This window comes from Cryptomeria japonica, chromosome 6 (assembly GCF_030272615.1).
Source record: "Cryptomeria japonica chromosome 6, Sugi_1.0, whole genome shotgun sequence".
Taxonomy (NCBI): Eukaryota; Viridiplantae; Streptophyta; class Pinopsida; order Cupressales; family Cupressaceae; genus Cryptomeria; species Cryptomeria japonica.
In genome coordinates, this window is record NC_081410.1 from 122,932,529 (window position 1) to 122,949,718 (window position 17,190).

Below are 17,190 nucleotides of genomic sequence, written 5' to 3' on the forward strand. Positions count from 1 at the left end.
TGCCTATACATATAATTTAGAAGATAAACAAATTAACATGTCATATTACAATAACCTCAAACAACTCCTGATGGCAAATAATCAGGCAAAAGAAGCTATAGGTTTTCTTGAGTGGATCACCTCAAATGGTTGGTTTAAATTCTGCACATATTTATCTAGAACTCAATTGACGTAAACTTCTCAATTTAAGTGGCCTACTCATAACCATCATCAAGCTTATAAATATTAAATCAATATAATTTCATTCTTGATTCTAAGAATACATGAAGCCTTACATTTGTGTCTAAGGTATAGCACACCTAGGAAATAATGTTGGTGTATAATTCATGCTTTGGAACAAAAGTTGCTGTAGCACTTTTATTTATATTTAATACTGAAAGTTCAAAGAATAATATGTCATTGTTCATTTCAGAAACAAATCTCAATGAGAGGTAAGATTAAAAACATCTATGAAGATACAAGTTCATTAAAATAAAACATAAGCCAAGATCCCCCATGCCCATTTAAATAAATAGTCAACGGTGTAATAATACAAAATATCCCCCAAAAAAACCATAAGTATCATGCCCAAACTATTAAATAAATAAGATTGTATCTACAAGCATTGGCAAATTTTCATTAACTTCGTACCTTTGAAAATTTAACATATATATTCAAATTCGTATCCATCACATTTTTCACACTGTACAAAACAATCCACAGATTTAGTCCATCAAAATGCATCTAATAGGTGCTCCCTCTGCACCCACTAATCTTAGTGGCAAGCAATTTAATGAATAAATTCCTGGATCAACACCATCTAGCTTCAAGCCTTCGACCAAAATGATCTCCTGAAAAGATATTACAAACATTCTCCAGTGAAAAACAAATGAAAATAACCATATTGAATTCCACATATATTTGCATACATCTACAGCTACTCATACATAAATCAAGGACCATACCATCTTAAAATCATAATGAAAATAGAAATTAAATAAATCAACAAGACAGAAAAAATTGACAACACATTCATTCCATGGAATATGGTCCACTGCATTCTAGAATGCATGTACCAATGTTGTAGCTCAATTTGTGTGGGTGCGCATGTGTCCATATGTAAGTCTGCACATAGTTCAATTTTTTTTAACTGGCTAAAACTCAGAAGCCCAAAAAAATGACTCAGACGTACAAAAACTTGGCAAAAAAGCAAAAAAGACAACAAAAGTCAGATACTTAGGATCTTAATTTTTTTTATATCTTTTTGAGCGTGCTGATTCTCTCTACCTAACTTGCATGTTTTTCAGCAGACCCAACTCACAAATCATGGACAAGTTACTAACCCAACTGGAAAACTTGCATGTATGGCGAGTACTCACCAGGTTTTATCTATGTGCATGTGTGTGGGTTGGGTCTGGGTCTGGGTCTGGGTGTGCAGGTGTGGGTGTGCTCACATATGTTTGTGTGTGTGAAGTGTGTGTGCACGCACGTGGAGGCATGTGAGTGAGACGCCCTTACATCTAAATATTTTATTGAAAAACTCCCTCTGATCCTAAACAGGGTGCTAAAGGGTTCTAAACTCTACAAACATTTTACAACTTTGGCAAGATTGCTAGAAAGCAACCACATAAGTATGAACATGGATCATCTTGGTGGTAGCCTTTCCCATTTACCATTAGGCCACAGTACTGTAAAGCAATACTCCTAAATCCTATCACATCCCCCCAAAGGCACCCATATTATCTTGTAGATCAGTAAATTCATCATTTTGCCACTACCAAGGGTGAAAGATGATGCAAGTTTTGCAGTTCAATTGGGGCATATTTCAATGCCAAAGTTCTAATTTGATGTTGATAGTGTTCATCAATGCCATGGATCAATGAAGTGTGAGGATGTAAATGATATTGTCTTCTAGTGCATTGTAGCCTTTTTGTTTTAGATAAGGCCACCTCAAAAAGTCATTTTAAATATAATATTTATAAAAAAAAAATTGATGACATCTTTGGCAAGTAATTAATATCTAATTTACCAGTTTCAATATTCCCATAATGTAAAAACTTAATAACCAATCATTTGCTAATTTGAACTATTTATATATAAATCAAGCTCTAAAAAACACCCAGACTCACCTAGACCTGATGGGTCCCAGGGCGAGCCACCCTCAATGACTCTCAAAGACTCGGCAACCGAGTACTCACCACTCACCAAGTCTAAGTGACTCCCAACCAAGAGACTTGGTGGTGGCACTTTGAGCAAAAAGTTTAAAAAAAAACATAAAAAGAGAAACTCAATGTTTTTTTTTTTTATAAATTTATATTTGCCCTTACACCCTAAATGCAACTTCATTTCATTTTGAAGTTATAAGAGAAGGAAAAAAGAGAATTTGAGCCAAAATTGGATTGCATTATTGGGAAACCAACATGGACATTGAGCAAAATTCGATGGTTGAATCACATCTGGGCAGGTTTGTAGCTACTCTTGGTGCATCTAGATTTCAAGCAGATTTAAGAGGTAAATTTGTATTTGAAGGTGCTCAATTCGATGGTTGAATCACATTTGGGCAGGTTTGTAGCTACTCTTGGTGCATCTAGATTTCAAGCAGATTTAAGAGGTAAATTTGTTTAAATTAAAAAAATTCACTTTTCTTTTACATTTCTTTATTTTTTCTATTTTGTTGTAGTGGACCAAAGAACAAACCCTAGGATGTGTTAATATTTTTGCTGAACAAACCCTAAGTGTTTTTGTAAAGAAAACTAATTTTATGGTTGCAAACCCTAGAGTTTTTTATATTAGTTTAATTAAAAAACATAAATGTTAATTTTTTTCTCAAATCCCGGCTAGAAGGAACCCTTGTTGGAAACATCCTATTGTTACCCTTGGGCAAAAGAAAGAAATAACTTGTTTTCATTGCAAAACAACTTTTCATGGGGGAGGCATTAACAGATTAAAATACTATCTTGCACATATACGAGTCTGAGATACTAATCCATGCAAAGAGAGCAAATGCTAATCCATGCACATATCTTGCACACGTGCCTCTTGAGGTTATGCATGAAGTGCAAGTTAAATTAGACATGTTTGAGCAGCAAAAAAAAATTAAAAAGGAGGCAAAGAGAGCAGATGGAAAGCATTGGTGGAATTGGAGAGTCTCCTTCCATTCCTCCATTTCATCCATCTTTGGATGCTAGTAGTGTTGGTGCTGGTGCTAGTGGCAGTGGCAGTGGCAGTGGCAGTGTTACCATTGGCCCTAGAGTTCATGCATCTAAGATAGATTTGTCATGCACTACTCCAAGTTCTCAACCGTCACTTGAGAGCATGGCTCAAAGATAAACATGATGCAGCTAAAAGTGCAATTCCAGACTTATAGTTCTTTTACACCATTCCATTCCATACAGCCAGGCAATTCTGTTTTTGTTAGTTTTAAAAAATATAGCTTATTTTTATTCTCTTAATTTTTTTGTAAATGTTTGTCAAATTCAATTTAAACTCTTAATTTTCAAATACTTATTTTATTTAATTTATTTGTGACGTGCTAGGTTTCCTTATTGCAATACATTATTGATGTCATTGATGTTTACAAGGCAGAGTTCAAAGTCCCTAATGATAAGTAGATAAATGGCCCCATTTTGTCACAAAAGGTAGCAGATGTGAAAGCCACAATAGAGGAGCATCAATAGATATGGAGAAAAGGTGGCACCATCATGACCAATGGTTGGACGGATAAAAGAAATAGAACATTGCTAAATTTTCTTGTTTCTTCCCAAGTGATGTTACTTCCTAAAATGTATTTTAAATTAGTGACTATTATTTTTAATTTATGCTTCATTGAATTGTTAACTTTATAACTTCTTTCTCATGTGGCACAATATTCATCAAATCTATTGAAGCTTCGAGAAAATACCAAAAATGTCGAATTCCTTTATGAAGCTTTGGAGGGAGTCTTGACTAAGGTGGGTGAGGAGAACGTGGTGCCAAATGGTTACAAATAATGCAACAAATTATGTTGTTGCAAGTAGAATGCTGATGGATAGGCACCCATCATTGTTTTGGACTCCATGTGCCACTCATTGCCTTGTGTAAAAATTGGCTATGAATGTAGCCACCCAAGATCTAGAGGTGTAATGAATAGCACAACAAAATGAGAGAACAAATGTGATAAGAACAAACTATATTCTCATCAATGATACAAAAAATTGGACTAATGTACATTGGAGACCCCTTGGTTATATAATGACAAGTGTCATTATCTCATGACATGATAACCAAAATGAAAAGCTATCACCCCACCTAAAGTGGATAGGTGATAGTGTGATAGCACCACAAAAGGTGGATCACCCACCAAAAGTGGAAAAGTACAACCACTATAAGTGGATATGATATAGAGATAACATGATAAGTCCACCTAAAGTGGAAATGCTCCAAAAACTCCTATGTAGTTCCCAAAGTAAGCTTAAGTGGCGTGTAATTAGGACCTAGGTGAGAAATAACCAAGGTAAAATACCTTAATTACACCAAAACCCCCCCTTAAGTGCAACTTAGGGAGAATGTACACAAAAGCTAACAATGCAAGATAGGTCCCAACTACTAGGCCATGTTAGGTACCCATGTACAAATGCAATGCAATCTCTCATAAACGAGAAGGACAAAATCCTATGTGAGGAAAAAGTCCCCCCCACCCCCATAAGAGAGAAGAAGAGAGACCATGTAGGCCCCCTTCAATGTAGAATGTGTACCAATGGCTGGTGCTTTGAACTGGATGGAGAAGTTGCTCTACGAGTGTCAAAAAATGTTCCTCCCCTTGGGAAGAAACAAAACCAAAGGAGTATGTATGAAGTCTCTCCAATCTTGAAAGGAAGATGTAGGAAGAAAACTCAAGATGTATGGAGTCTTTGAAAGTTGTTCAAGTGTCCCCATGTCGATGTTGAAAGTTGCCACCTCCAAATCAGGTGCACTAGGCCACACTACTAGAAAAGACAATCCAAGATCTAGTGAAGAAGAATGTAGAGCAAGATCTGAAGACTCAAGTGTCTCCTCTAAAGATAAACAAGCCTCGTCCAAATGTTGTACATAAGAATCCACAATCACATCAAACTCAAAAGAATGATCATGTAGAGAATGAACAAGAGGGTCATAGTGCTCCCTCGCAACAAATGAAGAAGGATCATCTCCATCAAAGAGAAGATGAATATCATCAATGATGTCTCCTCCAAATGTTGTACATAAGTATCCACAATCACATCAAACTCAAAAGAATGATCATGTAGAGAATGAACAAGAGGGTCAGAGTGCTCCCTCGCAACAAATGAAGAATCATCTCCATCAAAGAGAAGATGAATATCATCAATGAGACCTCCAAATGTTGTACATAAGTATCCACAATCACATCAAACTCAAAAGAATGATCATGTAGACAATTAACAAGAGGGTCAGAGTGCTCCCTCACAACAAATAAAGAAGGATCATCTCCATCAAAGAGAAGATGAATATCATCAATGAGATCTGCTCCAAATGTTGTACATAAGTATCCACAATCACATCAAACTCAAAAGAATGATCACGTAGAGAATGAACAAGAGGGTCAAAGCGCTCCCTTGCAACAAATGAAGAAGGATCATCTCCATCAAAGAGAAGATGAATATCATCAATGATGTCTCCCAAATTTGCAATGTAGGACTCCACAAACAAACCTGCAATGTTTGTCAAGTAATCATCCCAAGGAACTGTACTGGAAGACAATGTATATCTTGTTCCACTGAATCACAAGAAGCCAAAACTATAGCAACACAAGCATCATCAAGAGCAACAATGGATGTGATATCAATATGAGGAGATGGAATAAAAGTCTCAAGAACTGGATCACATGTGAGAACACCCAAGTTCAAGTAACCAAAATTCTCCTCCATATCGGAATCCACACTAGAAGTGTGATCATCAATTGAAGATTGAAAGTCAACTATAGGAACAAAGTCTTAAAGGAGTACAACCAAGATGCATGATCCACCACCCCAGTAGCAATGATAGCTCTACTCTCCAATTCTCTAATGATAATTGAATCAAGAGTGAACTCCACAATCTTCCCTGTTACACCATGAGTGATTTGATAGATGGAAAGAAGATTGTTTGTCAAGTGAGGTACACAACACATCATTGAAGGTGCCATTCCCAATATCAATAGATCCCTTCCCAAGTAGATTAATAAATGTGTGATTGTCCATCAAAATCGGTGGCATGTTGCAAGAGGCTCAAATGAAAAGAACATAGACTGCAAAGATGCCATATGATGAGAAGCTCTTAAATTGAGAAGCCATCTCCCTGAATCTTGACCTATAGTAGCACAAAGAGCTTGCCCTTTAGTTGTCCCAAAAATGTGACTCTTTCCCTTATCAGATTCTTTTTCTTTGGAGGAAGAAGCTGAAGTTGACATTCTAGAAGGCAAACTCATTCTATTCTTCTCAAGAAGATGCTTCAATTCATCAACATCCTTCTTGTAACAATGGTGTTCTCCATGTCCTAACTTTCTGCAATATGCACAAGTAACCTTCTCCTTCTTAGATGATTTCCCCTTAGGAGAGAATGTAGAATCTCTTTGTTGAGGAGAGGAAGATTGTTCTCTATCCTTCTATAGCATTGGCTTTGATTGCTTATGTTGCTTGTTGGAACCTTTTCCATGACTAGCCACCAAAGCACGTGTCTTGGATGACTTGAGAATACTTATTGTGTTCAACTTGCTTGTTCAAGCATCAAATCTCAATGAATGAATCAAAGGATGGTGTAGTATAGGCACTCTCCATTGTCAACTGCTGAGTGTGAAAACTAGAAACAAAAGCTACATATTCTAAAGGAAGCTTGCCCAATAGATTAAAGACCAACTGTGCAGCCTTCTTCTCAATGTTAATGCATGATAGCTTCGGTAAGATAAATGATTGAATGAGAGATAAATGAAGTCTCTCATTCAATCATTTATCATATCAATTATTATAATGGAAACCTTCAAGTGATTAATTCTAATTTGATAGCCATTCTACATTTGCATATAAATAACCTATTTAGTTCGATCAAATCCTTAACATTGATAATCATACTATATCATTTGTTTATGTTCATCGATTACTAAATCATGCATTCCGATTTGTATCGATTAACATAATTGATAATAATAATAAATGATTAATCAAACACCGATTAATATCGGGTTATATGTGATTCAATATATATCGGGTGGCATGATAAAGTTTACCGATAGTTATCGGTTGTTAAGCCTACACCGATAGTTATCAGCTGTTAAGGCTAAACACGTGCCGATAACTATCGGCTGTTAGTATTATGCAAACATCGATAGTCATCGGGTGTTAAAGTATTTACATACCGATTGACATTAATAATGAACATGCATTTGTTTGGTATTAACAAAGAGGCACGATCAAGTAATGTCTTGATCGGTCATCGGTCATGACCGATCAAGGCATTGCTTGATCGTACCCCACTTGTTATATACATATATTGAATGGCATTCGTGAGATAAGGACATAGAAAACAACAAATGCTCCTCTCACCTGCCACAAATAAGAAGATAGTCAGATTCATATATTAATTCAGTAATACATAGAACACAATCATTTTAAATAGAATATAACTTGCATATTGAATGTAAATTGAACATCATTTACACTCAATGCCACAATTTTTGAATTGTGCTCTTTGCTCATTTGCCATTGTGACATAATCTTGAATTGTATCAAAATCATTAGGATCCAAATTTAGGAGATCACTTTCAAGTGTGTATACTCTAATCTTATCAACCGACCATACAATTGAGCAAGTTTATCCCAAGTCTCCTTGATTGTCTTACACTTCTCAATATGAAAGATAAGATCAAGTGATACATATTTTCTCAACACTCCAAGAGCCATAGAACTTTTAATGTGCCATTCCATTTTCAGATTAGCATTAGCATTAGGATTTGAGGGTTCTGAAATAGTGCCATCAACATAATGACTTAAACCTTTTTCCATTAGTTTACTCCATGCATTAACTTTCCACATTGCATAATTATGTGGAGTTAGAGTTGAAATTTAGAAGAACCCATAACTGAAAATCAAAAGAGCACCAAAGAGAGAGAGAAAGTCACAAGACCCCCCCAATTCACTCAATCAAAAAACCCTGTCCTCACCCACCCCCCCCCCTTTCAACATGATGATTTGAAACTTTATACTTAGTGCCTGTACAATGGCCACTTGCAAAAAAAAGGCAAAGTGGACTTCTGATTTCATTGTTCACAACTGCCTCAATCAGGCTATAGTAGACTCAAATCACTAATGCAAACGATCTAACTGAGATCTGAGCATTACATATGCCAAAATAGGCCAAAAAAAAACCACATGCTATAAGTACAATTTCTACTCACAATCGCTGCAAACTGATAGCATCAAAGTGAAGTAAACAAAAAATTATGCACTTTCAAAAAAAATGGCACCCGAAAAGGAAGTCATATGAGCCTGAACGGAGCCACAAAAGTTGCAAAATTGAGAATTGGACAGTAACACCTGTCAAAAAACCATTTTTTTTGGAAAATCCAAACATCATCATGAAACAACACTTCAACCATAGCAAGGAGCACGAAATTCTAGCCCAAATTTAAAAAAAAAAGTTCGAAAAAAGGACTCAAAATGATTGAGATATGAGCCTCTAAATTTGAACTACAAATTCAAAAATTCAAATGGTGAGGGGAGCAAAAAATTTGACAACTGTTGATGCAGTGCTAATGTCCACGTGTTAGAAGGCTAAATTTGACAGGCGTTTGGGCATCACAACAAAACCTACCCTCATAGTGATGACATCATCCATTTGATCGATGACGTCAACAATGAACTAGCTACTGACAAGGGTGTACGATCTGACACTTGGCAAATTCTGATTGGGCAATGTGGCAGCTGACGTGGCAATGTACGTTTACTAGGTGTTGTTGTGTCACTGCCACCATACCGCATGGAGCATGTGGCTTGGCGACAATGGAGTCCATGTGGCCACTATTATGAAAACTAATTGGTAAAAAAATTGAATGAATTATTTACAAAGATCGAAAGATCTTATAGAATTTACAAAGACGATGTTTCTAAATAAGAAACAATCATAAAAATAGAAAGAATCTAAAATTAAAAGATATTTACATAATTGACCATTAATAATAAGAATATAACATATTCTAACACCCTCCCTTAATGGTCAATCTGTCAACAACACCAAGTTGCCCCTTGAATTTAGCTAACTTATATGGGCTAAGATACTTGGTGAGAATGTCTGTAGTCTAATCCGCAATTGGAACATACTGCAACTGAACTGATCTATCTTCAACAAGCTTACGAATAAAATGACAATGAGTTTCCACATGCTTGGTTCTTTCATGGAAGACAGGATTCTTGGCAAGTTTGAAAACTCCCTAATTATCACAGAACAAGGGAGTCGGACCTACTTGAGATATTTGCATATCCACAAGCATCCGGCGAAGCCAAAGTGCCTCACAAGCTGCCTTAATTGCTCCTCAATACTCTGCTTTTGTTGAGGAGAGAGCCATTGCCTGCTGCTTTTTACTAGTCTATATGATTGCACTAGATCCCAAACTAAACACATACCCAGATGTTGATTTCTTGTCATCAACCAAACCTGTCCAATCTGAATCTGTGAAACCACTGAGTCTAGGATCGTGACTACTAGTGTAAAGAAGTCCATAATCAGAAGTGCCCTTCACATAACGCAGCACACACTTCGCTGCTACCCAATGATAATCCTTGGGGGCTATCATGAAGCGTGAAATGTAGCTCACTGCAAAACTGAGATCAGGTCTAGTAGTAGTGAGATAGATGAGACTGCCCACTTGCCTAAATGTTGTTTCATCTATAGGAGGAGAATCAAACTTGACTGAGAACTTCAGTCCTTTCTCCATAGGTGTGGAAGTAGGTTTACAATCCTACATTTGAAATCTATCAAGCAAGTTTCTGGCATACTTAGACTGAGAAATAAAAATGCTACCATCAGTCTGCCAAACCTCAACACCTAAACAATAATGGAGAAGCCCCACATTTGTCATGTCATAAGCCTTGCACGGATCTTGTTTGATTTCTGCAATCAAATGTGTTGAATTGCCAGTAATGATCAAGTCATCAACATAGACAACAAGAAAGAGAACATCATCACCAGAGTGTTTGATATACATATTAGTGTCAGAAGGGCTACGTTGAAAACCATGAGCAAACAAGTACTGATTAATCTTGATGTACCACGCTCGAGGAACCTATTTTGAGTCCATAGAGTGCTTTCATGAATCTACATACTTGATGTTCTTTGCCGGCAACCTTGAAACCAAGAGGCTACCTCATGTAGACTTCTTCTTGCAACTCACCATTGAGGAAGGCACTCTTAACATCCATCTGATGGACTTTCCATCCAAACTAAGCTGCAATAGCAAGAAGAAGACGAATTGCACTCATCTTGGCAATAGGAGCAAAAGTCTCCTCATAATCAATGCCCTCTCGCTTTGTGAACCCTCGAGCAACCAATCTGACCTTGTATTTATCCAAGGTACCATCTGCATGATATTTGGCCTTATACACCCATTTGCAGCTAATGGGCTTCTTCCCTGGAGAAAGATTAGAAAGAACCCGGGTGTTGTTCTTCAGAAGGCTCTAGTATTCTGCATCCATTGCTTGTTCCCACTCTGGAATCCCTTTTGCCTCTGCATATGTCTAAGGCTCATAAATACTATGAATGTCGGCCATGAGAGCAAAATTGACTGTAGACTGTTGTTTGCTCTTGTTTTTGGACGATCTACCATCAATGAGCTCAAATAACTTTGCATGCGTAGGTTAACTGAGCATTAATTATGGCACGTTCTGATTGGCCACTATAACCATGCCCATTTGGATATATAGGCACCCATCCTAAAGGTGCTAGAGATAGGGCTTGGAGGTATGCCTATGAGGGACCGGATCCTAGGACAGTTATTTGCATAAAGTGTGAAAAAATACTTCATAGAGGCATCAACTGCCTCGAATACCACCTTGCAAGCATAGACAAGCATGATGCTAGAGAATGTCAAGGGACCAATCCTGAAATAAAAAGACAAATGAATGCCCTACTTGCAACTGGGGAAGAGAAGAAATTGCAAAGGGAGAGGGCAAAGCTAGCCGTGAGATCAGCCATAGCTGAATCTCAAGGTGCTTCTATTGACATTGAAGAAGAACAAAAAGCACTTGAGGGCATAGTGGGCTCTCGGCGTGACCCACGTATCCGCAAACCCACCACCACCTCGCCCATCGCTTCTGCTTCCTCTAGTAGAGTACCTGGGGTTGGCAAGGGCACTGTTGCATCACAATTAGGGTCCATAGGTGATTATTTTGTGCCCAGGAACACACCTGGAGCACAACCATCATTAGAGGCCATTGGATGGAATAGGGAGGCACATGAGAAAACCGACATTGCAGCAACTGATTTTTGGTACTTCAACAACATTCCATTCAATGTGGCAGATAATCCTTATTGGCTGAATTTGGTGACCGCAATGATAGTTGCAGGGAAGGGGTACAAAGCCCCTTCTCGCAAGGATTTGAGTGGGAGCTTAGTAAATTACTAAATAGTCCACTTGATTTCATTTTTAATTGTTTTCAGATTTCTTGTTTATTAAATCAAAATTGTGTACTAAGACCTAATTTCACTTTGTTCTTGTAGGTTGCTCACAAATGCAGTTGCTAAGGCAAAAGAAGTGGTGGAGGATCAAAAAAATGAATGGACAAAATATGGCTTCACGATTCTTTTTGATGGGTGGATAGATGGCAAGAACCACACCATCATTAATTTTTTGGTTGCTTGCAAGGACAATGTAGTGTTCTTGAAATCGGTTGATACCTCCAACAAGGTTAAAAATGCAGAAACATTGGCTGGAATGTTGGAGCACATTGTTATGGAGGTGGGAGTAGAGAACGTGGTGCAAATCATCACAGATAATGCAGCAGCATATGTGGCAGCAGGTAGAATCCTTCTGAATTATCACCTTTAGCAATATTTTCATTTGTTGTGACTTTTTTTTTTTGGTTGCATCTTTCTTAAGAATAACTTCTTCTTTTGCAGGTAGAATCCTCCAAGAGAGGCACCCCACTCTTTTTTGGACACCTTGTGCAGCACATGTCCTTGACCTTCTTTTGGAGGACATAGGGAAACTTGAGTGAGTGACTCCAGTTGTGGAAGATGCAAGGAGGATCACAAAATGTGAGGGAAACTTGAGTGAGTGACTCCAGTTGGGTTCTACATTTGATGAGAGAGAACACCCAAGGGAAAAATTTGGTGAGAGTTGGTGTCACAAGGTTTGCAACGATTTTCTTGACATTGCAAAGCATTTTTGCTGCATTGAATTCTTCGAAACAAATGTTTGTGAGTGAAGCATGGCTAAAGTCACCTTATTCAAAGAGGGTTGTCGCATGCATAGTCTTCGACAACCAATTTGCACAAAGGGCTGCAGAGATTGTGAAGGTAACTTCAAAACTTTAATTTTTAATTATTCTTGATTCAAGTCTCTCATTACTAATTTGTAACTTCATTAACTAATCTTTTTGTAAATTGTATTTTTCAATTGTAGGTGTCAGAGCCCTTGGTTAGGGTTCTCCGCTTGATGGATGCAGATAAAACCCCAATGGGGTATATTTACAGTGTTCCACGAGCGTTAGAGACGGGGGGACGCGGGGACACGTTTCTGGGACGGGGGGACCAAGGGCCTGAATTTGGGGACGACGGGGGGACGGCAATGAGACGGTGGCGGGGGGGTGCCGGGGTGGTGGTGCTCATATACTTATACATATACATATAGTACTTGAAAACCTAGTTTTGAAAAGATGTATAACAATATAAGAATTAGATTTCAAATGAAACTATAGGAAATACCAAGATTACTTAGGTTAGTAATACTAATTGCTAAATGCTAAATAAAATTTGACAAATAAAATTGTCAAATTGGAGATTTCTCATTTCTATCATATGAATATCAATAAAGGAAAACAAAAATACGAATATCTGATGCCATTGCAAAGTCTATAATAATAAAGATGATTACATGATTCATCATTACAATGAGTAGCCAAATACAAATACCGAAATACGTGTAGCAATAGCATTACAAAAGAGACTAGAGTCAAAGACAAAATGACAAAACTCAAAATGTAGCTAATGGAGGCCTCTAATCATCTACGAACTCCTCACTGGAACTGCTGGACTCTTGAAGATCAAGGTCCCTCAAGCTCACACCAACTAGCCCTGCATCTGAAGTGGTAGGATCATCCTCATCAATCTGTGAAGGCTCCTCTAGCTCTACATCCCATCGTGCCACTGGACTCTCCTTGTACACAAGTGTCTTGCGGTCCATGAGATGCAAAGCACTGTGTACAGCCACAAGCTTCTCTGCTCTCTTAGAGGTAAGTCTGTTCCTCTTAAGAGAGTGGATGAAGCTATATGTAGACCAGTTCCTCTCAGCAGCTGAAGAACTGGAAACCTGGGATAGCAGATGGATGGCTAGAGTGGTGGTCAAAGATTTCGGGCCATGACAATTCCACCATAAAAGTGGGTCCTCCTGTGCCATAGTGTCTATATCCATCTTTGACGCATCTGAATAACCTCTAAGAGTGGCACATCTTCCCCACTCAGTGCACATTGTGCCGGCATCTCTGGAATCAAACATCTTCTCTATGCACCTAAAGAAACCCGCCTTCACCTCATCATCTTGAATCGGTGTCAGTCTACCCGGTTTAGCCTTGTACCACTTAGGATTCAAGGCAAAGGCAGCCATATGCAAAGGAGTGTTCAACTTGTCCCATCTACGCTGAATGATAGGCTGGATTTTCTCATTGTAGAATGCTAAAGAGGGGTCCTTCACTTGCACAGCAGCCCTCATCTGGTCAAGCATAGAGTCAATGCATTCATACACCTCTCCAAGGTTAGGTGCATCCCCATCCCCATATCTGATCACCTGGAATACTGGAGAAATGATGGAGACAATGTATGTCGCATTTGTCCAAAACACATCACTCTTCACTATCTCCTTCACCCTTCTCCCCTGCTCTTTCTTGGCCTCAGCCCACCTATTCCGTTGCAATGCCTCTTGCAACTCAATCATTCTATCCATGAGAATGAAATAGGATGCATATCTAGTCTCAACTGGTTTCAAGAACTCCTCCTTCGCGAAAGTCCTAAAGAGTGCATGTGAAGTGTGGTGGTTGTCGATAAACATCTGCACATCTCTCGCATCGGTGACCACTCCTCTAATCCAATCTATCTTCCCCATGTCCTTGAGTGCATTGTTCATGGCATGCACACAACATGGGGTCCACCAAATGTGTCTATAGGCTGCCTCAACGAGTCTCCCTACTACTCTACACACATGGGCTGCATCTGTCACTACTTGGACCACATTTTGTGGCCCAACCTCCTCAATAGCCTCCCTGAGGACCTGAAACTGGAAATCAGCATCTTTACGATGCCCTGTACAATCAACTGCTCTAAGGAAGTATGGGCCCTCTGCACATGTGACCATGACATTGATGAGTGGACGATGGCTAATGCTCGTCCACCCATCCATAACTATGCTGCACCTCGATGCCACCCAACATGCCTTCATCTTCTCCATCAAAATATTGATCTTGGAATAGCATTTATCCAAGATCGAGGTCCTCATTTTCATCTCCCCTGGTGGCACATAAGATGGTCCTCCCTTGGCCACCATAGCCATCATCTCCCTATAATAAGGAGACCGTGTAACATGAAATGGAATGCCATTGGCAAAGAAGAACTTGCCAATGGATTCATCTATCTCATCTCTAAGCTGCACATTAAACATATCAGCAATGGGGTTGCTCTGTGGTGTCTGCAACCTACGTTTCCAAGCCCTGGCGGCAGTAGAAGTGGAAGTGGATGGAGATCCAAACATCATTCCTCCCATCTGCGAAGCATGAGAAGTATGTGGCACATTCTAGTTGCCCTGAAGTGCTGCCCTAGCAGACAAAGTAGTAGGCATTGAAATATTTGTCATCTGGAACCCCCCAAAGCCTGTTAAACTCAGTTCTGTGTTGTATATATTTTGGGCTTCCTCCAAAAACTTACAATGTTTCATGCCTTTTCCTCTCCAAAACAGAAAGTGTGCATTCACCCTACTCATGCTACCGAACCATTCTGTGTCACAAATATTGCACTTCCACTTCCTTGTTCCCCCACTTGAATGTGATGTGCCTTGTACTAATATTTGTGAAGCAAACTGTTTTAGAGGAGACTTAGGATCAAAATGACCCCTAGCATATGGTGCCAACAACTCTAAAGGGCAACCTATACTAGCTAGTGCACTCGCCATAGAACTAGATTGGGCTCTAGGTTCAGCCCCATGCTCACCCCCCTCATTTTTAGGTTCATATTCTGAATCATTCTCACTATGTGAATGGATTTCCATGTCATCTTCACTCATGCCTTGGGAGCTCATTGTGAAATTGACACTACATTTCACAAAATAAAAATAAAAATAAAATCAGCCTAGTTTAACAATATATTTTTAAATTTTTTTCCTATTCATCTCAAAATGAGATTTGATGTTGATTGCCCTCAAGATTCAACATCAAATCTCATTTTGAGTTTTGAGATGAATAGGGAAAAAAAATCCAAAAATGACATAGAACAATGAAAATCAGAAAATAAAACAAGAAAAAGTTGAAAAACCCTACCTTGTGCTTGAAAAATCTCTCCAAAATGTAGAAGAATCTTCTTCTTCCTCTTCTTCTTGCTTCTAGCAGCTCCTATCACGCCTGCAATCACTTTTCTCACCCCTTCAATCACTCTTCTTCAAGTTTTTCCTCCTCTTCAGCTTGCTGGAAAAAAATCAGTTTTCCAAAATGAGAGTGAAATCTAAAAGAAACATACTTTTGTGTTGTTTTGGGGGGTAGGGTGGGGCCCACGTCCAATTAGGGTTACCCCTTAACCCCCCCAAAAGGCACATGTTTTTAAAAAATGGCTTTTTCAGTTTGTTTAGACGTGGGAACACGGGAGACGTCCAGACGTCTCCCAAGGAGACGCCCAGACGTCTCCCAGGAGACGTCTCCACATCTCCACATCTCCCTAGGAGACGCGGAGACATCTCCACATCTCGGCGGCGTTTGGGTGACGGTGGCGGGATGGCGGGGAACGTCGCATCCCCGCCCCCCCATCCCTGAGACGTTTCTGACGAGGGGATGTGCCCAAAAAGGGGGGGGACGCGTCCCCATGGAACACTATATATTTATGAGGCCATGGATAGGGCCAAGGAGTCTATCAAAAATTACTACAAGGGGGATAGACTCAACTTTGATCCCGTTTGGGAAATTACTGATAAGAGGTGGAACAATCAGCTCCACCAACCCATTCATGCAACAGGGTACTTCCTCAATCCTGGTTTTAAGTTCGGGGGTTCTTACTCAGATTCTAATGGAGAGGTCATGGAGGGCCTCACTACATGCATTTAGAGGATGGTACCCGATGTTGAGGATAGACCTCATTGTGGGCGAACTCCAAAATTACAAGGAAGAAAGGGGTAAGCTATTCTCTTCAAAGCTGGCTAGGAGAGAAAGAAACGCTCAATCCCCAGGCATAACATTTGCCATTTGGATTTTGGGATCTAAAGTGATTGATAAATTGATAAATTATGTTCTCTTTTCTCTTTGCTTTCTGACTTTTGAAAAAAAAAAAAATTTGTAGATGCTTGGTGACAAAATGTAATGTCCCTACTAGTTAGAGATCATTAACTTGCAAAACAGATTGTAGAATACAAAATATAAATATATATATAAACCATTTTTTTATTTGCAATCTATCTTTAATACTTAATTAACATAATCATAATTTTCATCTAATAAAAAGGATATGAATGCCATATGAAAGTATGTCCTTAGGCGGTCGTGAAGCTCGCCTTCTTGGAACCCCTTGGTCCCAAGCCCTCCAGGAAATCGAAGATGAGTTCGAATCTTGTCTTGGGTACCCAAGCCATCCAAGGAAGACCCTTGTCTATTCCTTGCCTTGGGTGATGCCTCCATCATCCAAGTCCTCAGAGGGGACCGTCCAGATCCGCCTCTTCTTGGTTGAGTTTAATCAACCAAGCCATACATATGCATATCAGTGTTCAGTATATATACTGCCCTAGGGATTATCATAATCCCTCCC

At 39.0% G+C, this 17,190-nt stretch overlaps 1 protein-coding gene across 1 annotated transcript in view; it reads right to left on the bottom strand.

Annotated features, from left to right (window-relative positions):
* Nucleotides 1–466: 466 nt before the first annotated feature.
* Nucleotides 467–17,190, bottom strand: part of LOC131029832 (cyclase-like protein 2) — a 175,804-nt gene continuing 159,080 nt past the window's right edge. Inside the window, exon 6 of the mRNA XM_057960484.2 lies at nt 467–830. Coding sequence (XP_057816467.2) covers nt 705–830 — 126 coding nt within the window. The 3' untranslated portion in view covers nt 467–704. The remainder of the gene's footprint in view (nt 831–17,190) is intronic.